Source organism: Amblyomma americanum, chromosome 4 (assembly GCF_052857255.1).
Source record: "Amblyomma americanum isolate KBUSLIRL-KWMA chromosome 4, ASM5285725v1, whole genome shotgun sequence".
NCBI classification, from domain to species: domain Eukaryota; kingdom Metazoa; phylum Arthropoda; class Arachnida; order Ixodida; family Ixodidae; genus Amblyomma; species Amblyomma americanum.
This window is the reverse complement of record NC_135500.1, coordinates 160,861,558-160,885,424: the sequence shown is the minus strand read 5'-3', so window position 1 is coordinate 160,885,424 and position 23,867 is coordinate 160,861,558. Positions and strand designations below refer to the sequence as shown.

Below are 23,867 nucleotides of genomic sequence, written 5' to 3'. Positions count from 1 at the left end.
CACAACGTCTTTTTTTTTTCGAATGTATAAGTTGGCAATACTCACACATGACTGCCTCAAATGCTTCGAACACCCGTAGAGTCTATGTTATGGACCACGCCAGGCTGTTCTCGGTGGCGTTGTGAGACCTTTGTCATCCATTTTGCCAGTACTGGTCAAGTATTCGTGCAAGTATTGATAGCAGGGAGTTTCCCAACTGAGAGTTGGTAAAGGCACTCAGACCATAATGTATGGCAATAGCGTGAAAGCAGAGTACGAGGAGAAACGTAATACGCCGGTCGTTCTTACAAATGATCCTCCTGATAGAGGAGCAATCGACTCTTGCCGAATGTCTTATTGCTAAGGTACGCAGGAGGTTACCACATTATTTCTTCTAAGCGCTCTTTCCTTCTGCCAGTCGTTATTCATTAAGTTCCCCTGCGCAGGAGCAAAAAATGGAGCAGCGTAGATTGCTGTTATCGTGCAAATGCGCATGCATTTAGGAAGCAAGACAGCATGCGATGCAAGAGAATGACGCTACGAGTACGTTGCGTGCCAGTTGCTCTCCTGGTTAGAGCAATGGGAATTGGTGCAATGCTTTTCCTTTTATTCTATAGGCCGCACTGATATAAATACAACCTGGCTTAAACAGAAGCATTTCATTTCCGGGATTTGCGCATCGCATATTTTTATTCTAGTTTTCCGAGAAAATGCGTTGTGATAAAAAAGGCGGAGCTTTTCCTTCAAATTGAAGCGCGCTGGTCTAGTATTCTCTCATTAAGCTTTTATTTGAAACGAGGATTCAGCGCCAAACGTACGGCGTGTTTTGGTAAACGTGTTAAGCGACCACCATAGTGTGCCAAGTCGCGCCGTTCTCTTCCCGAAGAGCAAAGCGCGTTTTTTAAAGGCCTGCCATTTTCGTGACTGGTTACTGAGTTACTCTTCAAGTGCTGGTATGTAAGAGCGGGTCCAATGCCTGATGTAGAGACAAGGCTGATTGCACAAAAATTGTTTAATATTCGAACTAAATGACATAATCGAGTTGACAAAGAAGTTTAGATGACAAGAAAAAATACTCACTGTCACTGGTCTTCCAGTGGAGCACATACTGTGTTATGGCCGAGTTCCCCGTGAATGGAGAAGACCACGTGACCCGTGCTGTGCGGCTTCCAACCTCCCGCACATCCACATCACCCGGAGGGTCCGGCACATCTTCGCATTACCAGGAGGGAGGAGAGAAGTTTGAAGAGTGTCTTCTTTACAAGCAAATACTACAAAGATAACTTTCAATATCAACTGAAAAAGTAGGTTGTGATCATTTGCCTGCGCGAGAAAAAGAAAATGCCTAGCTATCGCTCGTCTACTGTCTTGGCATATAGGGTACAAAGTTTCAGATTTTCGGTTTGGCTGTCTTTACCTACACTGATGCTTTATTACAAAGAGCATATCCAAAGGCGTCGTTTCTGACCGCTGCCAGAAGACAATACGCATACAATTCGAATGTCATCGCATTTTATTACCCTATGTGGGCTCTTAACACATCGAATAATAGCGACGTCGACTGACGAACAATGATTTAGTTGTGATTTAGCGGATACAAGAACTGGAGTCGCAGCGATTCATGCCAATTGTTAACGGAAATGGTTATACGCCACTTTATGCTCGCTTTACGCCGCTTTACGGTTATACGCTCGCACCCAATACGTCGGCAGCGCACCGACTGCCTTGCTCCTCTCTGGCCTATGCGGTCGGCGGTGCCCGCATCATGTTTCCAGTGTCTTTTACCTTGGCGCTTGACGCATCCTTGTCACGTTTTTGGTATTCTGTGAATTTAGCGCTACTTCAACCAACTCGAGATCTACTCAGAACCATTGCGTCTTCAGATACAACAACTACACCAAAAGGCAAAAAAAAAAATTAGAAGTAGGAACGTGCGAAGCTAATGACCAGCCGTGCCGGCAGTGCAGTTGCAGTATTTTTCATCTGCATCGATTTCCGGCGGACCAAGAGCAAAGACGTCATTCAGAAAATAACAGGAAGGACTTCTCGCCTTGACTGTCTGTGTAATGTTGACAAACACAACGTCAATTTTTCATCTTGATTACGAACGAAACGGGGAGTAATTGTTCCAATTCTGTTTGAGATATTTATGATTTTAATCAAAACATTATACCACGAAATCCACATTACTCAGGTGAAACTTGGACGTCAACGAATTCACAGGAAGTCTAAGACGAAGGACAAGTACCACGGGCTGATCGACTGAAGCTGTTGTGTTCTACTTTTATAACACAGTAGTCCAACCTTAAGCGAGTTGTGGGCATTAAACTCTCCAAACAATACGGCGAAGCCACAATAAATGTGCCTGGCGTGTTGCACGCAACTTTTCAAAGTAACTGTTTTTATCCGAAAATATTCAGTCCAACGATCGCGGTCTTGCGTGACCAAAGATAAAGCAATGCAATGGGCGTATGAACTGCACCGCTTGCAATGAATTGGCCGTGATCGATACACCTGCAGTTATGAATGATGTGGAATAAAAAAGCGAAACCAAGAGCTGTATTATTCCTAGGACGTATGCATTAAGTGTGGGAGTGTGATTAGTCACGCAAGCAACCGAGTGTACACACTCAATCAGGAACGTAAGAACCAGTGTGAAGCAAATGTCCCATCTCTAAAGGGACCCTAGAGAATTTTCATCGCGCTGAGTACAATATCAACATACCGATCTAGAAAGCATTCAAGGCAAATGCTTTTTTAACAACTCGTCACTAACCTCGATCCCAACTAGACACAGCCAGACATAGACACTGCATCTTTGCTACCTGAAACTTCGGACAGGTCGTCACAGCGAACTCGATTCAACCTCAAGCGATAATTTTTCGCGTTATGTGCACAACAGCACCAATTTAAAGCACACTACAAAGAAAAAAGCTGCCGTCGACGCACATGTCAATGCACAACAGCGTGATCCCGCATTCCAATATGGCGACGGCATTGCTCAGATGACAGACGGTGCTGCATGTGCAAGATGGCAGCGCCTGTCAAAATGGCGTATAGCAGCAATGCACTTTGAAGCCATGATTTTCACCTCCTGACGTGACCCACCATGAAGTCCGTCTACGGAAGTTGATCGCCACAAAATCTCAAATAAAGCCATCTTTATTTGAACCACAGTGAAATATTTAGAGATAAGTGTTTCAGGGTTTATTTTATTGAGCCCACTTCAACTAGAATAAAGCAGTCTTCAGATGGTCGCTTCTGAAACCATAAAATCTCCACTAATTATCTTGATCACAACCGTAACTACGCTCGCCAGAGAAAGTAGAGATCTGCCCTAAACCTCGAAATAACCCTGTTCTGTACTTGCCGCGGCCACTTTATGCCCGCTAACCTCCTAATCTCAACCGTCAACCCCGCTTTCTACCGCCCGCTTTTATACTTGAATTTTCTTCGGATGCTCTCCGTTGCCGTTAACGACCATCGGTTGTCTTGCCATCGTATTACATGAACTGCCATGCGTCCTGTAAAAATTCCTATCCTTTTCACTATAAAGTTTTTAACACTCCCGCAAAGGTAGTACGGCCAGACATAACTTCACCAGCGAAAGCATAAGACACCAGGAGAAGAACACAGGACAACGCTAGGTTCTTCTTCTTCTCCTGGTGTCTCATGCTTTCATTGGTGAAGTTATGCCTAAAATACATCAACTAGCCGACATGGTTACCTTGTTAAGGTAGTACGACCATATAAGTATCGAAGAGTCACCCTCTCTTCCAAATTATCATGGCGCGCTCGTAGTGGTTACTTCATAGCAACATGCAACAAAGCATCAGGTTTTCTTAAGCGCCACCTCTGTCTTGTTCCATCAGTTCTAAAATTGGTCGAGTATAAATCACTCATAATACCTTAATAAGAATATGCACCTGCCATCCGTGGCCCACATCAAGCATTTCTAACCGCTGCGTTGAAAGGTGAAAAAACTGCGCCGCCCGCATCCTTCAATCCACATGCTCATACGACGTAACAAAATACGGACTTCCGCCGCTATTTTACGTCAGCGCATTGCAAGCTTCGGCCGTTATCACAAGTTTTATTTTTATTCATCTTTCACTCAAGCACCGTATATCAAAGCGCAGCACGAGTTATCGCCGTACCAGTAATCCACTTCAAGTTGCAAGCGCGCCATTGCATACTGCTGTTTTCTGTTTCATTCTTTTTTCGAACAGGTACAGACAGGAACGGCCGCTATCATGGCATCGTAACCATCGGTTGAACACCTGCTTTCCAAGACCGTGACGTGTCATCATCAGTGCTAAATGATCAGTGCTGTTTGTTTCCTTATCTCAAGTATAAAACGACCGGTTATGTAATAACCCATGAAAAGGGGTCTTTTAGAGAAGTAAAACTGAACTGATTTCTCCTCCTCGATTTTGAATAGGATGCCGCTAACTGGTATTTGACCTGGGCTGCTGTCTTCCTGTCTCTTATTGTTACACCTATAATTTTCCTTTCCCATCTCTCTCGGCTCACCTCTATTTATGTTCAGCCCTTTTCATGACCTTCCATATTTTGCCCCCTTAGGTGAGTACCTGTCAGATAGCGCTGTTATATGGTTTATTTTTGAGGAAACTGTCATTAATGCCCACAGAATGCCTACCAAATGCACTCCACAACGTCATATGCTCCGTATTATTCCTCACTCGTGCCCCGTGTCAAAACCGGCTCCATACTAGGAAGTCTTCTGTTACGCGGAAACAGTTTCTGGCGCTGCACCTTTCTGTCCCCCTCACATTTCTCTCAAATAACCTCCTACACACCAGTAATCCGAGTAACATGAGTTCATATGTTAATATTTCACAAGGGGCTTCCTGGAGCGGCAACCTAACGCCTTTAAGCCATTTACTGGCTCCACAATACGTCAGGGGGAAGAGAGAACGAAGTTTCCTAAACAGCTGGTTGCACGGCCTTCATGTATGGTTAGAGCTGAGATTGTTATCCGGAAGACAAGGAAAAGCGGTAACTAAAATGCGCATCACTCTCGGCGCCTTGTAAGGAGGGCGCGGGGCTTTTCTGGTGCCCCACTGCTGAACTTTTCCCAGAACTCGTTTCCTTACGAGCAAAGAATTTATTTCCTCGTGATATCCTGATATCGTACATTTTGTTTGCGATTTACTTCATCACTCATTTTGAAATTGTGTTCACCTAATTCCTATGGCCAGTCCTATGAAGTATGTCGAACGAAATATTGATTCACTACACTTCGAATAGTGCCAACATTGTTTACTTCATATCCCAGATAACTATCTCCGGCTTAACTTTTCTATCATTTTTCGTTTACACCCATCAATATTATTCAGTAAAGGTTTACACTTTGTGACATGTGCCTCCGGTGTTAGCGCGCAATATGCCCCTAAGCCTGCCGTAACTTTTAAAGTAGTATTCTAGAGTGAAAGCAACGGCTTTTTTCGTTGTCCTATTTTCAGCGATGCTCTACAACAAAAATATTGCTAAGAGGTGTTGGGTAGTATGGCTATCCAAAATATAGCAGGCAGTTTTCTACTATCACAGCCATTACCATTTAATTAGAGGATTGAGGCTCTCGCAGCAAGTACAATCCACACACACGTGTGTGTGCGAGTGTGTGTGTGTGTGTGTGTGTGTGTGTGTGTGTGTGTGTGTGTGTGTGTGTGTGTGTGTGTGTGTGTGTGTGTGTGTGTGTGTGTGTGTGTGTGTGTGTGTGTGTGTGTTTCTGTGTGTGTGTGTGTGTGTGTGTGTGTGTGTGTGTGTGTGTGTGTGTGTGTGTGTGTGTGTGTGTGCGTGTGTGTGTGTGTGTGTGTGTGTGTGTGCGAGCGTGTGCGTGTGTATGCATGTGAATGTGCGTGCCTGTGTCTGTGTGTGTGCGCACGCGTGTTCGTGCGCGTGTGCGTGCGTGTGCGTGTGCGTGTGCGTGTGTGTATGTGCGTGTGTGTGTGCGTGCGCGTGCGTGTGCGTGTGTGTGTGTGCGCGTGTGTGTGCGTGTGTGCATGTGCGAATGTGTGTGTGTGCGTGTGTGCGTGCGTGTGCGTGCGTCTGCGTGCCTGTGTGTGTGCGTGCGTGCGTGTGCGTGCGTGTGAGGTGTGCGTGTGCCTGCGCGGGCATGGCGTGTGCGTGTGTGTGCGTGTGTGTGTATGTGTGCACGTTTGCGTGTGTGTGTGCGTCTGTGCATGTGCGTGTGTGTGCGTGTGCGTGTGCGTGCGTGTGCTTGCGTGTGTGTGTGTGTGCGTGTGTGCGCGTGTGTGCGGCTGTGCGTGACATTTTCTTCGCTACTGCAGCGCAAGAAATGTTTGTCCCGGTCACGACCGAAACGCAAAGTACGCAGCCGCACAGCGTATGTAGCCACGCCACCAAACGCGGGCCACATAACGGCTCTGAAGTTAGGGTGGCAGCGGCTGGCGGAGGGACGGCACATGCCACGAGCGTTCGTAATAATAATAATAATAATTGGTTTTTGGGGAAAGGAAATGGCGCAGTATCTGTCTCATATATCGTTGGACACCTGAACCGCGCCGTAAGGGAAGGGATAAAGGAGGGAGTGAAAGAAGAAAGGAAGAAATAGGTGCCGTAGTGGAGGGCTCCGGAATAATTTCGACCACCTGGGGATCTTTAACGTGCGCTGGCATCGCACAGCACACGGGCGCCTTAGCGTTTTTCCTCCATAAAAACGCAGCCGCCGCGGTCGGGTATGAACCCGGGAACTCCGGATCAGTAGTCGAGCGCCCTAACCACTGAGCCACCGCGGCGGGTCGAGCGTTCGTAGGCCTGGCTCAGTTTCTGTTTTTCCAGTGAGTGGGCTAAGATTCCTTGCGTTGCAGTGGCGATAATAATCATATTATGAAAATATAAAAGCTGATACAGAAATTAATTACTATGAGCAAAGAACCTGCGAATATATTGGAGCCTAGCCGTAACAGTGAAAATGTTAACTTTTCTTTATTAATAACCAACCTTGTAGTTCTTTGGATGAAACTAGAGGAAATTAATAAATCGATAATCTAAAGCTAATCGCTGCGCGCCTTACGCAATTAGCGGATAACTTGTAAACAAAATACTTAGCGCATACACCAGACCAAATAGCTTGTCAGATTAAAGTGAAAACAATTGCCGAAGCCTCTCTGAAAATGGTGAGCATATTTTGTGACTTTTTTTTATTCGTTCGAAACCACGACCTCGGAGACATTCCTCTAATATTTTAAGACAAACTTGTCTTTCTTTGTTATTTTCTCTTCCTTCACGTACAGTAGTCCACCTCTTCCCTCCTTGGTCCACTTTTTGAAGCAGCGTAGCATAAAAGTGACCTTAAAAACTGTGCCGAAAATATCGGTAGGTAAAATAAGTTCCTTCTCTCTACACAAAGCGGTTGGCGGCGGAGTACTTGCATACTCTGTAACAGTTTCATCAACTAATCCATATGCGTGCTTCTTGTTCGTTAAAACTCATTTACTGCTCCCAACAGCTTTATGACATTTCTTGAGACCTTGCACCTTGCACTTTAACCACTATACTCTGCATAATAGGACTGTTCTTGCCATTTTCTCGCCTAGGTTGCCAACCTAGAAAAACGTGAAAATGGCTTTCATTATTGATCCTGCATGTTATCCGCCTGTTACCACAATTAACGCACCAAGTTTGTTACAAATCTGAAGTTTATTTAAAAAGGAAACGTAAGCACTCCGATTTACCAGTCCTAAGACGAACGAGCAGCGGAAGCTTTTAAGTACTGTCATTAGGAAAGTAATTTTTGTTGTTTCCGAAGCGAATTAATTTTCTCATACCGTTCTCTTTCTGGCAGCGCCTCCTTACAGCCGGATGCTTTATACAAAATCCCATTTCACTGGCACAGCAAACGATGGCTCTGCTGAAAGATCCGCGAAATGATAAATCCTAATAAATTGCGCTCTCTGTTTCTCTAATTAGCAGTCACACGTAAGCGAACTGCTGTTCGGCCTTCCTGCTTCTTCCAGAGAACGCAGACCATGCGTGTAGAAAGAAAGAAACTCGTAATGCTTAGAAGACGAATGCCAGGCTGCGGATTTCACGAAACGGCGAGTGTACGTCTCTGCTGAAGCGATAATTAAAGCCAAGAAATATGTGCTTGCAATTAGAGAGCTTCGGCGGAAGCCTTAAATCGAAGCACTCGTGAAATACGCGCGGCAATGAGAAATCCTAAAGCTGCACAGATTGCTTCTTTGATTTTGGCACGCACTGAATCCATGGTAGCGTGCTGCGGCTGAGCAAAATTTATAGCGAACTAAGACCAGAGAGCGTAAAGCAAACAACCAGGTAGAAACTTCGTAAGCTAAATGGCCTGAAGGTTACTATTCCAGTTGAAGCTCATTGGTAAAGAAAGATTTTTATATAGAACAATACCAGCTTTGTAATTTAAAGCTGTACGGACAGATAGTGTCCTGTCCAGCCCCTAAGCGGAGATGAAAGATACTTGATCTTTCTGCAGACATCTTCTGTATGATTGGCGACATAAATATAATTAGAAGAGCTGAGCAATGTCTACGACCGTCTGCGTTCGAAACTAATGAAATTCGAGAGCGACCCTACAGATGTATCGTGCGAGATATGGCGCCTAGGTTCGCGTTCCTTTGAATGAGCATGGCGGGCGACTAACAGCTGAAAGTGAATGCTGCCGCGCCGACCTCCAGTGGAAATTTCTCGGCAACGCCTTTCTCTTTGGCCTGTATTCAAGGGGACTACTAGTCATCGTTATGCTGTGCTCAGCATGGGGAAATATTAAGAAGAATGGAAGGCGTGCGTGTATGCGTTCGGTGTTAGGTGCACAGTAGCATAGCGTTAGAAATGTTTTAAATGTAAACTGAATTTCATAGAAGCGATATAACAGCAGAAGAGGTGAGAAAACGGAAAAGCAGGACACAACCTGATAGCCTGCTCAGCACTCAAACGCACATGACAGCGATATGTTCAGAAGCATGCAGATCAATGAACACAGAAGGAGCTGAAACAACCACCGGCATCATAGGAGCCCAAAACACGAAGAAAACAGTGCTGCATGTAATAACTGTCATGTTCATTAGTGCAGAAATTATGATTATCCGCAGAATAATTCACCCTTGCATTTCTTCTCTTCAGTTATATCTGAGCGTAGCTAAACAAAACGACATAAATGTGCATCTGTCGCGATGTAAGGAGACATGCCCATTAACTTAAGATGTTCGAAGTCAGCAAAATTTTAAAATGTGTTATAGGGATATCTCGCTTGCTTTCGCGTAAAGACTGTTCTACAATTTTTATACTTTCTTTTTTTTTCATGCCACTGATTGGAGGACGGGTGCAATTACTTTACTCATTTAGAGTTCTTCGCCGTTGTTTAAAAGGAAATTTCTTGTATGGTTTAGCCATTTTATCAGAGTATAAGATAACGTGGAAATCCTTCGTAAGTTGTGTACTGTAAATGGGAAACCTCTACGATGGTTTTTGATTTCCTTTTACTCTACAGGCCATGACTACCCTGGGCCTACCCTGCGTTTTTCGACAGAAGCGAAAATAGAGACGACTTGCAAAGTACAACTGCCAAACTGGATCACAAATTGTTTTCGGCAGTTTTCGTGCCGGTGTCGATCGCGTCGCTTGTCACGCTCTCCTAAATATTTCCAGCGTCACATGGTACTAAACTAGAGATTTTGACACCGGCCTTTGATATTACCCATTCGCTGCAAAACCACAGTCGTTTAATAAGGTTCTACGTTAGTGTACTTGTGTTCAGTATATTCTCGAATGTTTATTTCCTTGTGGCCACGATGGAGTACTTCCTCTGCCATTTTTCTAACGAGAAATGACGCGGTTTCAAGTGTGACAAAAACGAAATGCTTCTGTGCTGAGCCTAAAAATGCCGGTTAATCTCCTTTTCCCTCTGGATAAACAAACGCAGTGTTGTAAGCATTTCCGCCACCGCCTGAGACGTCCGCTCCTTATGACTGCATTAATTTTAAGCATGCGATTGCCCATATACGCATTTAAAGTTGTGTGTGTGTGAGTGTTCCAGGAAATAAATGCCAGCGAAGAGGTATCAACGAAATATACGCATTGTCAGTGTGCTTACCTTGGACTGTGAGTTGAATGTTTGTTGAATCTTCACCGAAATCGTTAGCTGCTTGGCACGTGAAGACTGCGTTGTCTGATCTCTGCACTTGCTGAATACTTATCTTTGAAACCGTTACTTCAGCATTTCGGTCTTCGAACCTGGAGTACCTGCAAAACATAGCCACTACGGTCTCAACAGAGAAAAAAACTTTAAATGCAACAAGTATTTAACAGAAACTTCCGGAAAGTGTTGAATATCACAAAATTTTTTCTAAATGCACAAGAATGAAGAAATGATTTTGCTCTGCGTCGTTCGAATGACAAAGACAAAAAAAGCTCGCATTTTAATACATAAAAAATGAGCATTTACATGCAAGGCGTTTTAATTATTCTGCTTTTTAGTCGTTAAGCCGCACGTTTACATTCGTCGGACTTTCTTGCCAATCGTTTTTTAGTTTTTAAAATAGCTTTTTTCGGCTATTTCTTATGTTTTTATATACTACAAATGTCTTTATTTTCATCGTATTGATAGCGAATTCTGGCTGCAAAACTGCTCCGGCAATTTTATTTGCGTTCGCTACGCTACATCAATCTTAAGTTGAAAAATTTCATCACAAGGCAGGCACATTGAGCATTTGAAAATAACTGAAGAGCTTTGCGAGAGTAAACATACTTAATCTTCTCCTCCGCTGACCTTCATTCCGTAACAACTATCAAAGCCATCAACTGGGGCGCCTACCACAAACTACTTTCCTTTTCTGCCGCTACTAATGGCACAAATTGACCATTGATGTCTGAAACCTATCTCACTAAACATCATCGACCGCCCTGCTCTCCCAAAGACTGACGATCTGCAGCGTTTGGCGATGGCTTTTCCGGAGAGTTTGCGTACCCGGCTGGATGCCTCGTTGTAGTTGACGCGCCGAATATTGCAGGCTGACCAGGAGTTATCAGCCAGTAGGAACACCTGCTACTCCTAATTCTTTCTCACACAAACTTTTTGTGAAGATATTCTGCCCAGTGCCTTAACAATCACCAATATCAAGCACAAGAGTAAATTTGAAGAAATGCTTTTGTCGTGCATGCGGATAAAACGAAGCGTAAGGTGTACGGTAAAAAATCCACTCTGCACTTGATAGCGAGAAAGTACCCATTTAAGTTGGGTTGTTGTTTTGCTAGCACCGGCTCTTCACGACTCCAGAAAAAAAGAGCGACGCACACACACGCGTGCCCGATCATTATTTACAAAAATGTGGACCTTGCAGGATTTTGCATATTCTCCTTTCAAAAGCATACCAATGCTCAGCAAAAGTTAACTTAAGCAACTGATATTTACAGTAGATAGACCTCCTTAAAACATATATAAATCATCGAAATCAAGTTTTATATATCATACCACGTAAGAAACATTAGTTGCATCGAAGCTCTGGACAACGTACATCAATGCTTTCTTCTGATGCGCTCAAAGTATCATAGAATGCAAAGTCAAGTTCTGGCGTGTCTAAGCAGAAATGCAAAAATGATTTACAATGTGAAAATAACCGCCGTAAAAATAACTTTTACCAAATTCTAAGCCACGCGGTTTAAAAAAAATTATAAAAACTGAAGAATTCAAATGCAGTTTATCATTGCAGCAATTCTTAAATATCAATAATTTTTTGTAATAAAAGCAGCTACGTGATAAATGGCATAGCGAGTTTTTAAGGGGACTTAAGCTTGACAGCACTTTGCATAAAGGTCTCTCTGTACGCATCAGCAATTAGAACTTTTTTGTGACGACCAAGCGGTATATGTTAGGATGAAAAATATTTAGGATGGTAACTGGTATAAAAATCGATTTATGTAGCCCTGCCTGAGAGTAGGAAGAGAATTCAAAATAAGCAAAAACAATCGCTGGCCTAAAGCTACGATTCAACGTTGTGTAACAGAAAATTTACCCACATAAATACAGCCAACAGGAAACAGTCACTATGGCCTGAGAAATTTGGGACCTCAAGAGGCTAAGAGCTTGACTGTGCCCCTTATGGCTCTTTCTAAAATTTTTCTGTCTGTTTTAATTTGCGTAATTACTGAGCAAGGCAATATTTCTCAAGACATGTTTTACTTTTCTAAAGTCTCCATTCTGAATGGCGCGAACATGGTTCAGTTCAGTAACGGGAACGAATTTCATAGGTTTGGACATGACTGCAGAGCGTCATCTCCTTTCGCTCAGGCTAGACAAATGGTTTATTTCGGCAGTGCTCGCTTAGAACCAGATAAGGGACAACTGCTTGGCTCTCTACAATATGTGAACATTGAAATTATAATAAAAAACAAGACCCTGTTCGTATGCTCCCAATTTTTTGCAACAAATGTGCCCGGGCATTAATAAGCTTTAACATGGGTCTCTCAAGGCCTTGCTTTTCTCACTAATAAGTTCTTGAAACCACCTCGCAAATTAAGACATTTATACTTTGACTGCTGGCTGTAGCAAAGAGTAGTTACTGTCGCTCCTTGGCGGCCAACATTAGGCAATTCCTTTAGGCGAACAACATTTCTCACCTCTGCTCCTTGAGAACGTTCAGTGGCAGGTTGTTTCTGAGCCAGTGGAATCGGATCGGTGGGTCACCGTTTGCAGGGCACAATAGCTCAGTGTTTTCGCCCCTCCTCACCGACACCGTCGTGAACTTCTCGGCAAACCGAGGAGCGCCTGACCCATGAATAGAATATGGGGAACAAGTGAAGACAGGGGGAAAGCGGGTTTGCGGGTAAAAAAGGCCAACAAATCCTCATTAGAAAGCTAAACGTTGCTCTGTGACTCATCACATAAAAAAGTGATTTTAATTCACAAAACTGACAATGACAGGTCTATATCAGCAGCTGTAACACTGCCATCGAAGCGAATGTGCCCCCTATCGATTGCAGTGGAAGCTGCACCAGGAAGCTCTAAGGGGTTCAATGCGCGAACTCACAGAGCTCAAAGAAAAGTGTTTGAAACCACTTCAGGAAATGAACCAATTTCCTTGAGCAGGAAATAAGCATGTACTAGCGCGAACGTTCCGTCATTTACACATTCGATAATCTGCATCGCAGAGTGAACTTTGAGCTCTTTTTCTTCTCGCATTAGCACGACATTGGAATCGCCGGGACGTGTCTATAACTGGCGCCGATTTATTTTCAAGTTTTTGATCAAGATTAAATGCTGCGATCTAAACGCTAATGATTTCCTCTAACTTGCGCCGATTTACTTTTAAGTTTTTGATCAAAATTACACACTGCGATCTAAACGAGAAGGATTTTGTTTGAAGCACCCTTTTTTTATCGCATGCCGTGAGCGTTATCTTATCCTCTTGTACCTATTTTTTTTATCTTGTATATGTGTCTTGTTTCTAAGTTATTACTGCATACCTGTAAACCCCTTTTGCTTTCCAGCGCTGAATGGATAGCTTGAGTTATTAATCAGTTTTCTAAGGAGGGTTTTGTAATCCTTTCTTTCTTTGTAAAATGTAATTTGTTTATTGCTTACCTGGTGCGTTGTTGCTAAGAGGCTAGGAGTGTTACAAATAAAAATTTAAAATAAGTGTCTTAGATGTAACACTAACTACCGACGGGTGTTTCGCCAGAGTACCACGGCGACTATTTGTGAAGAAAATGTTCATGCTAAAGCCGGAAATATATAATTCTCATTAATTTTTGCCGTTCTATATGACACCTACCGGCGATCGTAATGCACATGAGGCTATCTCTAATTCACCTGACATAAAACAGCGCATGAACAAATAATAGAAACGACGGTGTACGAGAATTAAGACCCCGTCTTGCTCTTTCTTCTTTACTAAAACCACTATATCTGATGCGATAAAAAGCATTCTGTCTGTTGGCTGGATAAGATATAATGGCAGCTCCAATTACATCGAGTGTGACGTGGTAGAACAAATGGATTCATTCGTCTTAGATGTTATTGCCTTTCATTCACATTTGTCTAAAACGACGCCATCCAACAAAAATGACAACACTGCGGCGCATAGTCGAATAGTAATTTTTAACTCTTGCAGACACCTATGTGTGATTTTAGAAATAAATACCACATTAGTGCCGCACAGTGAGATACTCCTCTGTAGAGCGAAAGCAGTGTTCCGTCGCCTGAACTTTACTCTCCCCACATGTTCAAAAACCTACGTATGTTTGTGCCGTAAAAGAGGAAATTTAGTTGTAGCAGCGGGGGATTCAAGCAATAGAAGAAAGCGTGTAAAAACTAGTTTTTTTTCTGTACTTAATAAAATGTAATTGTTCCCTTTATAACCGTGCCGCAAGCCTGTTGCCTTAAGCCTTGATAGTAAGAAGCGTGCGATAGGACACTTACTGCGGACGCTAAGCTGCAGCACGCGGCTGATTCCGGATCCGACGCCGTTCGACGCTTCGCAGAGGTAGAGCCCCGCATCCCCCGGTTCCACGTTTCGAATGCTGAGCGTCCCGTTGACCAGGATGTGAATGCGGGAGTTGCTAATGATTGTGCGAAACTGGGACGCTGGGCTTGCCGGCTCTGCAAAAGATTCATAACTTTTGAGTCACACTGGCAGTGGGGTTCTTTGAATTCTATGCAGGCTGCTTGTTTTCATTCACATGTTCAGTCCTATGGAGTAGTTCAATGCAGTCTCTATATTGTCATCTTTATCATAATCACGCCAACTATATTCAATGTAGGAAAAAGGCCACCCTTCCTATCCTCGATCAGCAGTATTCTGCAAAATATTTGGTCATCGTCTCTACCTAAACTTCTTAATCTTATCTTCACACATATCTATCTGCAGCTTTTGGTACAGTTTCCCTTCTTGGGACGAATTCTGTTATCCGAATCTGGAATATCCTTAAAGTCGCTTTATTCTGTCAGTTGAAGCAAAAAAAATTTAGAGGGACACCAAATTTCAGTATATGTTGGCAATGCGAGAACATTAGCAGCTATTAGTGCCTTCACCGGTTTCATGACCTCACTTTCGTCCCGCCTATGTGATTGCGGCAGTCTGGTGAACAGCCACTTTCTTTAAACCAAGCGCATGGTAAACACAGTGGCGCACGCGTAGATCAAGTTTCCCGCATTTTGGCGTGGCGGGGGAGGGGGGGATCTGCGCACTACCAGCCTATGAAGCTGTCGTTACCTGCGGCGTTCTTCCATCTGATGTGGGGCTGTGGCACGCCACTGGCCTGGCAATCAACGTACACCGAGCGCCCAGACACAGCTGTTGTTTCGTTGGGTTCCAAGGTCCACGAAGGAGGCACTGCAAAGCGAACGTCAATAGTTGTAGCTCCAGCTGCGGCTACTTTCCATGCAAGTGTCGGAATTACTAGGCACATTTAGCATACCATGTACCGTGCTAGCACTGCCGGAACTCCGGTAGACAGCGCGTCGTCACTGCGCATACGTAGATGACCTACAGGGCGCCAGGTGGCGCCAGGTATACCGCAGTTGCATGCGCGGCTGCCACATCGAAACCAATGAGCGCGCGCGCAGTGGCTGAGGGCGGGCTTCCCCGGCAGGATAACATGGTACACGGTATGCTAAAGGTGTCTATTAATACTTTCCCCAAATACCGTAAATAATTTGTATGCATTTTTTTCACTGCAAAATTAGACAGGAAGCGGGCAGGAGACACAAGCAGAATAAACGCCTAAAAAATGCATTCTGTTTACGAAATACAACCAGCCCGTCTTTCTAATATAACCTTAAAAAAGTTCGGGCTTGTGGAATCAACGTATGCCTTAGCAGTGTTATGAAAAACAGTTTTCCTTCAAAAGATGTGAGCTTAATGAACATGTCTTGTGGAATAGGCACCTTTGACAAGTAGTTCTGCAGAATGCTCGGAGGACGCGTACGGGTTGGTGGCTCTGCAGGTGTAGTTTCCGTTGAGGCGTGACGAGAGGTGCCGCAATGTAAGAGTGGACACGAAACCACCCTCGGGAGTGAGCACTGAGACATCGGAGAATGGGTATGCGCCCGGCACGAGGGGTTTTCCATCCCGCAGCCACTCGATGCGGATCGGAGGGTCACCGGCATGCACCAGGCAGGTGAGGCCGGCCCGCACACCTTCGTGCAAGTTGGCCTGGAAGCCGAAAGGTGTGATCTGCGGCCCACCTGCGAGTAATGAAAGTGCGAAAGGCATGCGCTCGATTGTTATTGTGTGGAAAAATAATGTAGGCTGACGAACGTTACTGTCAGGCGGTCGTACAATCCCCTCAGAGTGTCTCTAAAGCAATATCTATGTTAAAGCAAGCTAAGCAAGCAAGTAAAGGCTCAGTTAAGGCCAGCAGTATTGGTTGATGAAGATATCGAGAAGAAAGCACTTTTATTTGAAAGTACACTCTACTAAAAAACTTGGCACGTTTCCTAATCTTTAACGAGAGTTTACCAATATCCCTCATAATAAAAGTATAAAAGACCTGCATTTTACCGGAACTCACCTACGGGGCAGAAGCGTGGAAGCTAACAAATACGGTTCAACTTAAGAACAGCGCAGCGAGCTGGGAAAAGAAAAATAACTGTAACGTTAAGAGACATGATGAGAGCTAAGTGAGTGAGGGTTCAAGCATTGGTTAATGGCATCCTAGCCGAAATAAAGAGGAAGAAATTGGCTTGAGCAGGGAATCTATTGCGAAGGCAAGATAACCGATGGCCCTTAAAGGTTAACATTCTGTATTCCAAGGGAATAGAAGCGTAGCAGTGGGCAGGAAGTTAGATGGGCGGATGAGATTAGGAAGTTGGCGGGGATAGTGTGGCCGCAACGGGCACAAGGCATGATTCATTGCATATATATATAAAGAGGCCTATGTCCTGCAGTGGGCGCAGTCAGGCTTACAATGATGACGATTATGTTGGTGATGATAGCATAAAGCGAGAGCCTTCGGCTATGAATCTTGATGCATGCTTTCAGTGCATATGCACATGCTTGACACAAAGCGCGCAAAACACAAGGACGAGGAAAGGCAACAGAGGCGCGCTTGTCTGTCGTGCTCATTGGTCGTAGTGCTTTCAGCGCGCCTTTGTCAAACATGGCTTACAAACTACCTAACATATCGATGTTACGCTTATTTTAAAAGAAACTTTAGGCAAATTTTTATTAGCTAACCTGAAGCAAACTGTTGCTCCATCAAGCGTTTCTGACTTAGTTTTTGCATGCAGTAATCTGAGATAGGATGTGCCCAGGAAGAAGCATGTATAACGTTCCCTCAAAACCTGTCGTGAATAAAACGGTATTAATGAAGCAAAGGTAATGCTGTGCACGGTAGCCATTTAATTTTTCAATTGCATTCATATTTTGCCTTTGCTAGCGTACTTGGCGCCCATCCCTCTTGGAATACGCCTTCATAGGGTCTTTCCTTTTTTTCTCCTTTGCCCCCTTCTTGTGGACAGTTTCGTTTCTGTAATTACATGCTCTGTTTTGCGTCCCTCTTTTCCGCCTACAGCCTTACATTATGCCGCCGGCACCATGCGTTCACTTTTCGTTTATCGGCTTCCCATTTTAATCTCATAAGGCTTCCCTTCTTGCTCCATTGATTTCCATTTCCCCTTGGGCAGTTCGTTTAGAGCGACAAATGGCCGGATCAACATAGGATCGGTGAATGCATTCAGCACGGCACTGACCAGAAGGTCTTTCCAGTTACCAAGTATCATATGGCGTACATCCTTGTATGAATTTTTTTGTCTCCTTGAACACCTGCAAATCTGCCGAGGGCATGCCTCACGCAAAAATTCACGAAGGACATCTTCAACATATCCTGTGCGTGATATTAACCATTTCATTAAATTTATTTGTTTACGAATTTTTCGTGTTGTACTTGCTTGGGGTGTCAATCTTTAGCCCTGAGACATATTCCTACACCGCGAAATTCAGGACTACACAAAAATTTGAGAAAACAAGAACAGTCTAGCTACGCAGTGAGGATTACTGTCGTTTATATATACTGCGCGTATCTCACGCTCTTCCACCGAGATCACACTTGCGAGTACCGCACAATTTCAGTGCGCGCCTCTCTGCACAGTCTTTGCCATTCTACTACCTGCAATGTCTTCATGCTTGACGAGGTAGAGCTTACTTCTTATCTGTCTTGTGCTTTCATTCAACTTTCGTGCGTCCAGCCGCAGAGCACTCGACCTTATTGATCAGCATTCTTCGTCACAGACACGTAAAAAATTCTAGCGTCCAACATAGACCAAGAAAGCTGTTTGAAAATAAAGTATAGCGTAAGAAATTAACAAAGAAAGCTCTAATTTTCAGTTCTCCAAATAACCTATTCGCATTTTACCACGCCTCTTGTAAAGATAAATCTGACAATGAAGTATAGCTTTAGCTTTTAAGAAAAAAAAATCTAATTTTCAGTTCTCCAAATAACCTATGTGCTTTTCAGCACGCCTTTTGTAACGATAAATATGACCATGAGAGCCTTTCTAGTCGCCGAAAAAATTGAGTTCTCGCTTCGTGGCTCTAGCGCAAACACAACAAAGGGCTTAAGTAAAAAAAAGAAATTAAAAGGCAAATGAGCTTTCCTCCATGTCTGGAACAAGAAGCTTCCCCTTCCTAATCTTCTTGGATTGACTGCAGTTCAATGTCTACAGTTTAGCGGAAATCAGGTTTTTCCGGCGGAGCCTTTTGCAAACCGTAAACACGAGAGCCCTTTCCTCCCGTTTTTTTTTTTTCCGGCAGTGAAAAATCGTTTAGGTCGTTGCACGGCTGCCGACGTATTTATGCCCCTCTTTTGAGGGCCACAGTTTATAAGCTCATTAGCCTGCGCTTCCCGGGCGCTTTTTCTTCTGGGGGCGGTAGTTAAGCAGCGCTGCCGGGAAACTCACCACATGCACCTTGTGATTCCTCCTGTAATCTACGCAGCGCCCTGCATTTTCCTTTACTACGTCCTGATACGTGTGCTTAGAATAAATTTGTAGAACCAGAATTTTGGACAATTTCACTTTAACACTGGCCCAAAATCTTTTTTCGCTCATTTGCGCGGCGTAAGAAAGCATAGTAATACCCGCATCAACGATTTTGATCAAAATTATCGAATAATTAAAAATGCAGTTCACGGGTGATATTTTTTACGCTAGCATAAATATGCATTAAACGTTCATTAATATTTTTGTGCAAAACAGTTCTTAGTAGCAAAACGAATGCCGGTGAAATTAACGCCATCCTAACCTCATAAATGTTTCATATGACAAGCTGTTCTCTGACAGAGCACTTGAGAAACAACACTGATCCAGGTTAATGTAAGTACCATCTTTATCTTTGATTTTGTCTGGCTGGAGGGTTCGTTTCTACATCACCGGCCATGCGTTATAAAGTGACGGCTAGAACTCCTGCCACTTTGTCACATCTCTCCGCACAGTGTCAGCACCAGCGACGCATGGCACTCTAGGCTACAACTTATTTTGGACGGCGTTACACTCGCTCTGGAGGTCCCACGTTGATCTGGTGCGATAGATTTTCGACAGTGGCGAATGGGATTTAGAACACTCGGTTCTCTTAGATGGATTAAGATGTAATAGCCTGGATGATACTGTTATTCCTAACACACCGATTACTGAGAAGGGAAGTTTCTCGCCCTGTTAGGCTCTCTACAACTTTCTCGACAGCTCGTCGACACGTAGGGCTGAAAATCGCTGATTAGACGCCCTGCGGCGACACACTGGCTGTTCATTTGATTGCATATGTTGAGCCTATTTATGCGCCATGTTATTCTAATAGCGATGTTTGGACTACCATCTGAGTAAGGGTCGGCCAACCATGCCTTTTTTGAACACGTTCGTTTCGTGTACGTATATAAGAACATTTTTCGTTTCTGATTTTGCGCATTGTTTCAAACCTTTTGACACTCTTACGACGGTTCATACTGCGTGTATTTCACATTCTACTCGTCCTCATTTGAGTCTATGCTACAATTTTATTATAACACAATAGCTATTTATAATATCACTTAGCAGTGCTCCATGGCGGGTGTCACTTACGAAGGAACCCTTGAGTTAGACGCATTTTTATTAATTAAATGCAGCTAAATTCAGTCGTTTTCTACATCGCCGCTGCGAATAAGCTCTTCGGAGAGCGTCCGCTACATCCCTTGTAATATAAACCTAAAGGTATTTATCTCAGAACAACACATTGTGTTCGCATTTTTTGCCTGCACAGCATGTTTACAGCAGCACCTACGCTAGATATGCAATACTACGCGCGATAACTTTGAATGAACACTGACAGAAACTCCACATAAGTTATGTTCGCTGCAAAAATTGATTCCATGGCGCTCTTCACATATGCTGCTGCTGGTCCCGCAGAAAAGCATGCGTGTGGTTATCGCTAAAGAGGACGTAAACATGGAAATTTTTGCTTACCGCCAATCATTTCAAATTCGAGACGCCAAAACTTAAAAACCTTCCGAGGCCACCGTATGAAGGAGAATTGCAGTTTAGCTTAGTGTAGCATAGACGAAAGAATCCGCGAAATCTAATCGGTTCTGATGCCACAGCAGTCAATTTGCCTAAACGCCCGAAGGTGCCAACACGTTCATTAAAACCTTTTCTATGTAAAGAAACGTCCGTTTTCAATTAATGTAGAATGTTTTTCAACAGTACGCCTTCATCTAACAAAACAGACCAAATATAGTTTGCCCCATGTGGTCTATTGGGTCTGCTACAAGGAGATAAAATGAAAAACAAAACCACAAACCATTTTCTTTTGCAGGACACCTCAGTCTATGAATCACCTTCCTAATAGTAGCGCCTTTTCTTACCTCACTTGATAAGCGTCAGCTGCCGTAGCCAGGTCAAGAAACCAAGAGATCTAATGGCCGTGGTTGCCATTCGGTGATGCAACACATAGTAACATGAACAGATTTTATTCATAACCACACGGCTGGTGGGTCACGCCCCCTGTTGCTGCTAAGTCGCTTTTCTTTTCCGTACAAATGAGCGACATGACATGTTTATATTTCATCATTACGATGTAAATAAAGGCACAACGAAACTAGCTTCTAACCCAATTTCTCCTCAAATTCTTCAATTCCCATCCATAAATGTCAAATTACCTCAAAGGCTCTGAACGCTTTTCCTCAATATTTCTAGCGTACATTTCTTGTCTGTAAAAGCACCACTACAGAACACAATGCTCAGTGTATAGAGCGAGGTTAAATACAAAATTTTCACACTTCCGGCCTCCTCCGTATTGAGGAGGGGAAAGTGCCACGGCTTCACTTAAGTGAGTTTCGCCTTGAGATTTTTCTTTGTTCAGAGAAAGAAGCAGCCTAAAAACGCGATCTGCCTTTTTACTGCTTTCGAATTTCACAGCGCTGATAGTTGTCGCGATGCTCTCTAGAGCGGAGCTGCTCTGAATCATCCAATTCTCGACTCTGCCCTCTTTATTTTTTTGCTGAAAAAGGCCTTCCGCTGTTTTTATATTACTTTTTCACTTTTTCCTTCACACCATAGCCGAGAGCGGCACTCTGTCGGCTTCGAGATAATTGAGTGCTGCGTACATAGACGAGCGCCTTAGTGACGCAGATGCAGGGCGCTTGCTTACTGGCAAGATGTTGTTTACAGTGCCGCGAGGGCTTTTATTAGCAAAAGTGTTCCTTTGTGATTTGTTTATTAATAAACCTTGCTTATCAAACTCGCAGCAGCCAACCCTAATTGATCCTTCACAATACATTTTCGCCGTTAAGCGCGCAACGTTACGCACCGTAGGCGGGATGCAGAGGCTTTCTGCGCGATCCATTATATGGGCGTTCATTGGAAGGGAGCCCTCCGCACAGAAGTGTATCAATATGGAAGCACTTACGGCGATTGAAACTGCCTTCTCCTCCGTACCCGTGTGGGCTTCGCCAGCTTTTCAGAGAGTTGCTCGTTTTTCATGCGGCATTCAATAAGAGAGAGAAAGAGAGAGCGGAGGAGAAGGAAATACGGGGAGGATAAACGGGACAAGAAACCGTTTTGCTGCTCGGTACTGCGAGAGGCGTTTAGGTGAGAGGGGGCACAGTAAATGTTAAATTATGAGAGTGACCTAATTGCGTACCACTTGACGACTCATCGGGCATTGCAACTGAAGCATATTTTCGTTTAAACGCTCAGGGCTGAAAAACTCGCTCCCTCTTCATAAAGTATATATTTTTAACAAATATAAGCAAAAATCTCTGCGCAGCCCAGTACCGCTTCTCGTTGGAAAATAAAAAAACAGCAAATTAGAAACGTCGCCGAAAACAACGTTCGATTCTGCGATGTTGAGACTGAGCAATCAGAGTTAGTTGTGTTTTCTGGAAGTGCAGAGTTTAGTAGCGCCTGATGCGTGCAGAGGAAGCTGTATGATGACCACAGTGATCCGTGTAGGTCGTGATGCGATATAAACGTAATTAGCAATATCAAGTTGACAAAAAATAAACTCTATGTTCACGTAAACAGCTGGAAAGTATACGTCTGCGTATTTAGATGCCTCTTATTATTAAGAAAACGTTTTGTAGCTTGTATGTACAAAGTTTGTTTTTATCTCTCTAAGTGATTCATCGAAAAACCTTTCAAAATGCTATCGGAATTTTTTCCAAACATTATTTTGAACCTAGATCACCTCTTAGAATAGATATGGCATTCAAGCAACTAGTGTGAGAGCGATAGCTTCTTAGTAAGCCTAACTACTCGCGTGGTCAGATAACAAGGCAACAATGAGCACTATAACATCTCACTGCAGCGAGAATCAGGCTGCCTGCGGACGTTGTTTGATATGTGTGCTAATTTCTTCATTGCAAGCACGAAGCACTGTACGACGATGAGCATAGCCCCTAATTGGGCATTCTGAATTCTTTGGGGCCGCCGGGAAAGCCGTACGACCACCTGCAGCCCAATGTTGAAGTAAAAGCCAAAAATGAACAATGATTTTTGCAGCGGAACACATTCACTATTTTTGCCCGTCCACAAATTTTTGCTTATCAATGTTAGTATTGTGGGGCCATGTTATAACTTTGATCTCGTAGGAAGTTTTCGGAGGTAAAAAATGCGGGCCGAGTAGAACGGTACTCCCTTCGTTCTCTGTGCCCCTTATAAACAGCCAACATAGACTTTATTTCTCACTCTCAAATCTTTTTTCACCCTTGTGTTGAAGGTCATGGGGCTCTAAAGTACTAAAAGCTTGAATTGGAGATCTCGAGACAATAAACAATTTCCTGCGACAAAGAAAATCTCACTAAAAACAGAGTTAGTCAGTACCAAGCCATTCCACTTAGTATGCGTGTTACCATGCACTTCCACCTAACTGCTGTGTTGCGCAAAAACAGAAGGTCAGCAGTCCTCCGTTCCAGGCCTAGAATTCACGGTCCGGTCCGAATATTCCTGCTCTCTCTGTACCAGCCTCACAGCTTTATGATATAAGAACAGCAGGCTATGATGCCCTGCAAATATTTCGTGCGAATACCTGCTACTAAATACAAAATGTGCAAGCGAAAAAAGAAGAAAATAAAACAAACTTACTGCGCACGTGGAGCCATACGGTCTTGTGAACAGCCAGAGAATCTGGGCCATGCACTGTGCATGTGTATTGCCCCTGGTCGTGCTCTCGGTCTGTGGTGTGTATCTGCAGCGTCCCGTTGGGGAACACCACCTGACGCTGGTTCAAAGGAAGACGTCGGCCATCTGAGTGAATAAGAGGGAGAAGAAGAAACAGAGAACAGAGTTGCAATTCTTTTTCGCGCATTTATGCTAAGTAGTGCCGACATCAAAGAAGGAATTACAGCAAGGCAGTTAATAGTTGTATGTTTCTTTTTTTTTCTGTGCTAAGTTTGCTAAACTTGAGAGA

General features: G+C 43.8%; 1 protein-coding gene across 1 annotated transcript in view; it reads right to left on the bottom strand.

Moving 5' to 3' along the window:
- Nucleotides 1–23,867, bottom strand: part of LOC144130428 (cell adhesion molecule Dscam1-like) — a 207,113-nt gene that overhangs the window by 26,962 nt on the left and 156,284 nt on the right. Inside the window, exons 9-15 of the mRNA XM_077664349.1 lie at nucleotides 23,543–23,704; nucleotides 15,881–16,180; nucleotides 15,207–15,326; nucleotides 14,414–14,593; nucleotides 12,613–12,760; nucleotides 10,091–10,239; nucleotides 1,060–1,191 (exon numbers count right to left, since the gene is read on the bottom strand). Coding sequence (XP_077520475.1) covers nucleotides 1,060–1,191; nucleotides 10,091–10,239; nucleotides 12,613–12,760; nucleotides 14,414–14,593; nucleotides 15,207–15,326; nucleotides 15,881–16,180; nucleotides 23,543–23,704 — 1,191 coding nt within the window. The remainder of the gene's footprint in view (nucleotides 1–1,059; nucleotides 1,192–10,090; nucleotides 10,240–12,612; nucleotides 12,761–14,413; nucleotides 14,594–15,206; nucleotides 15,327–15,880; nucleotides 16,181–23,542; nucleotides 23,705–23,867) is intronic.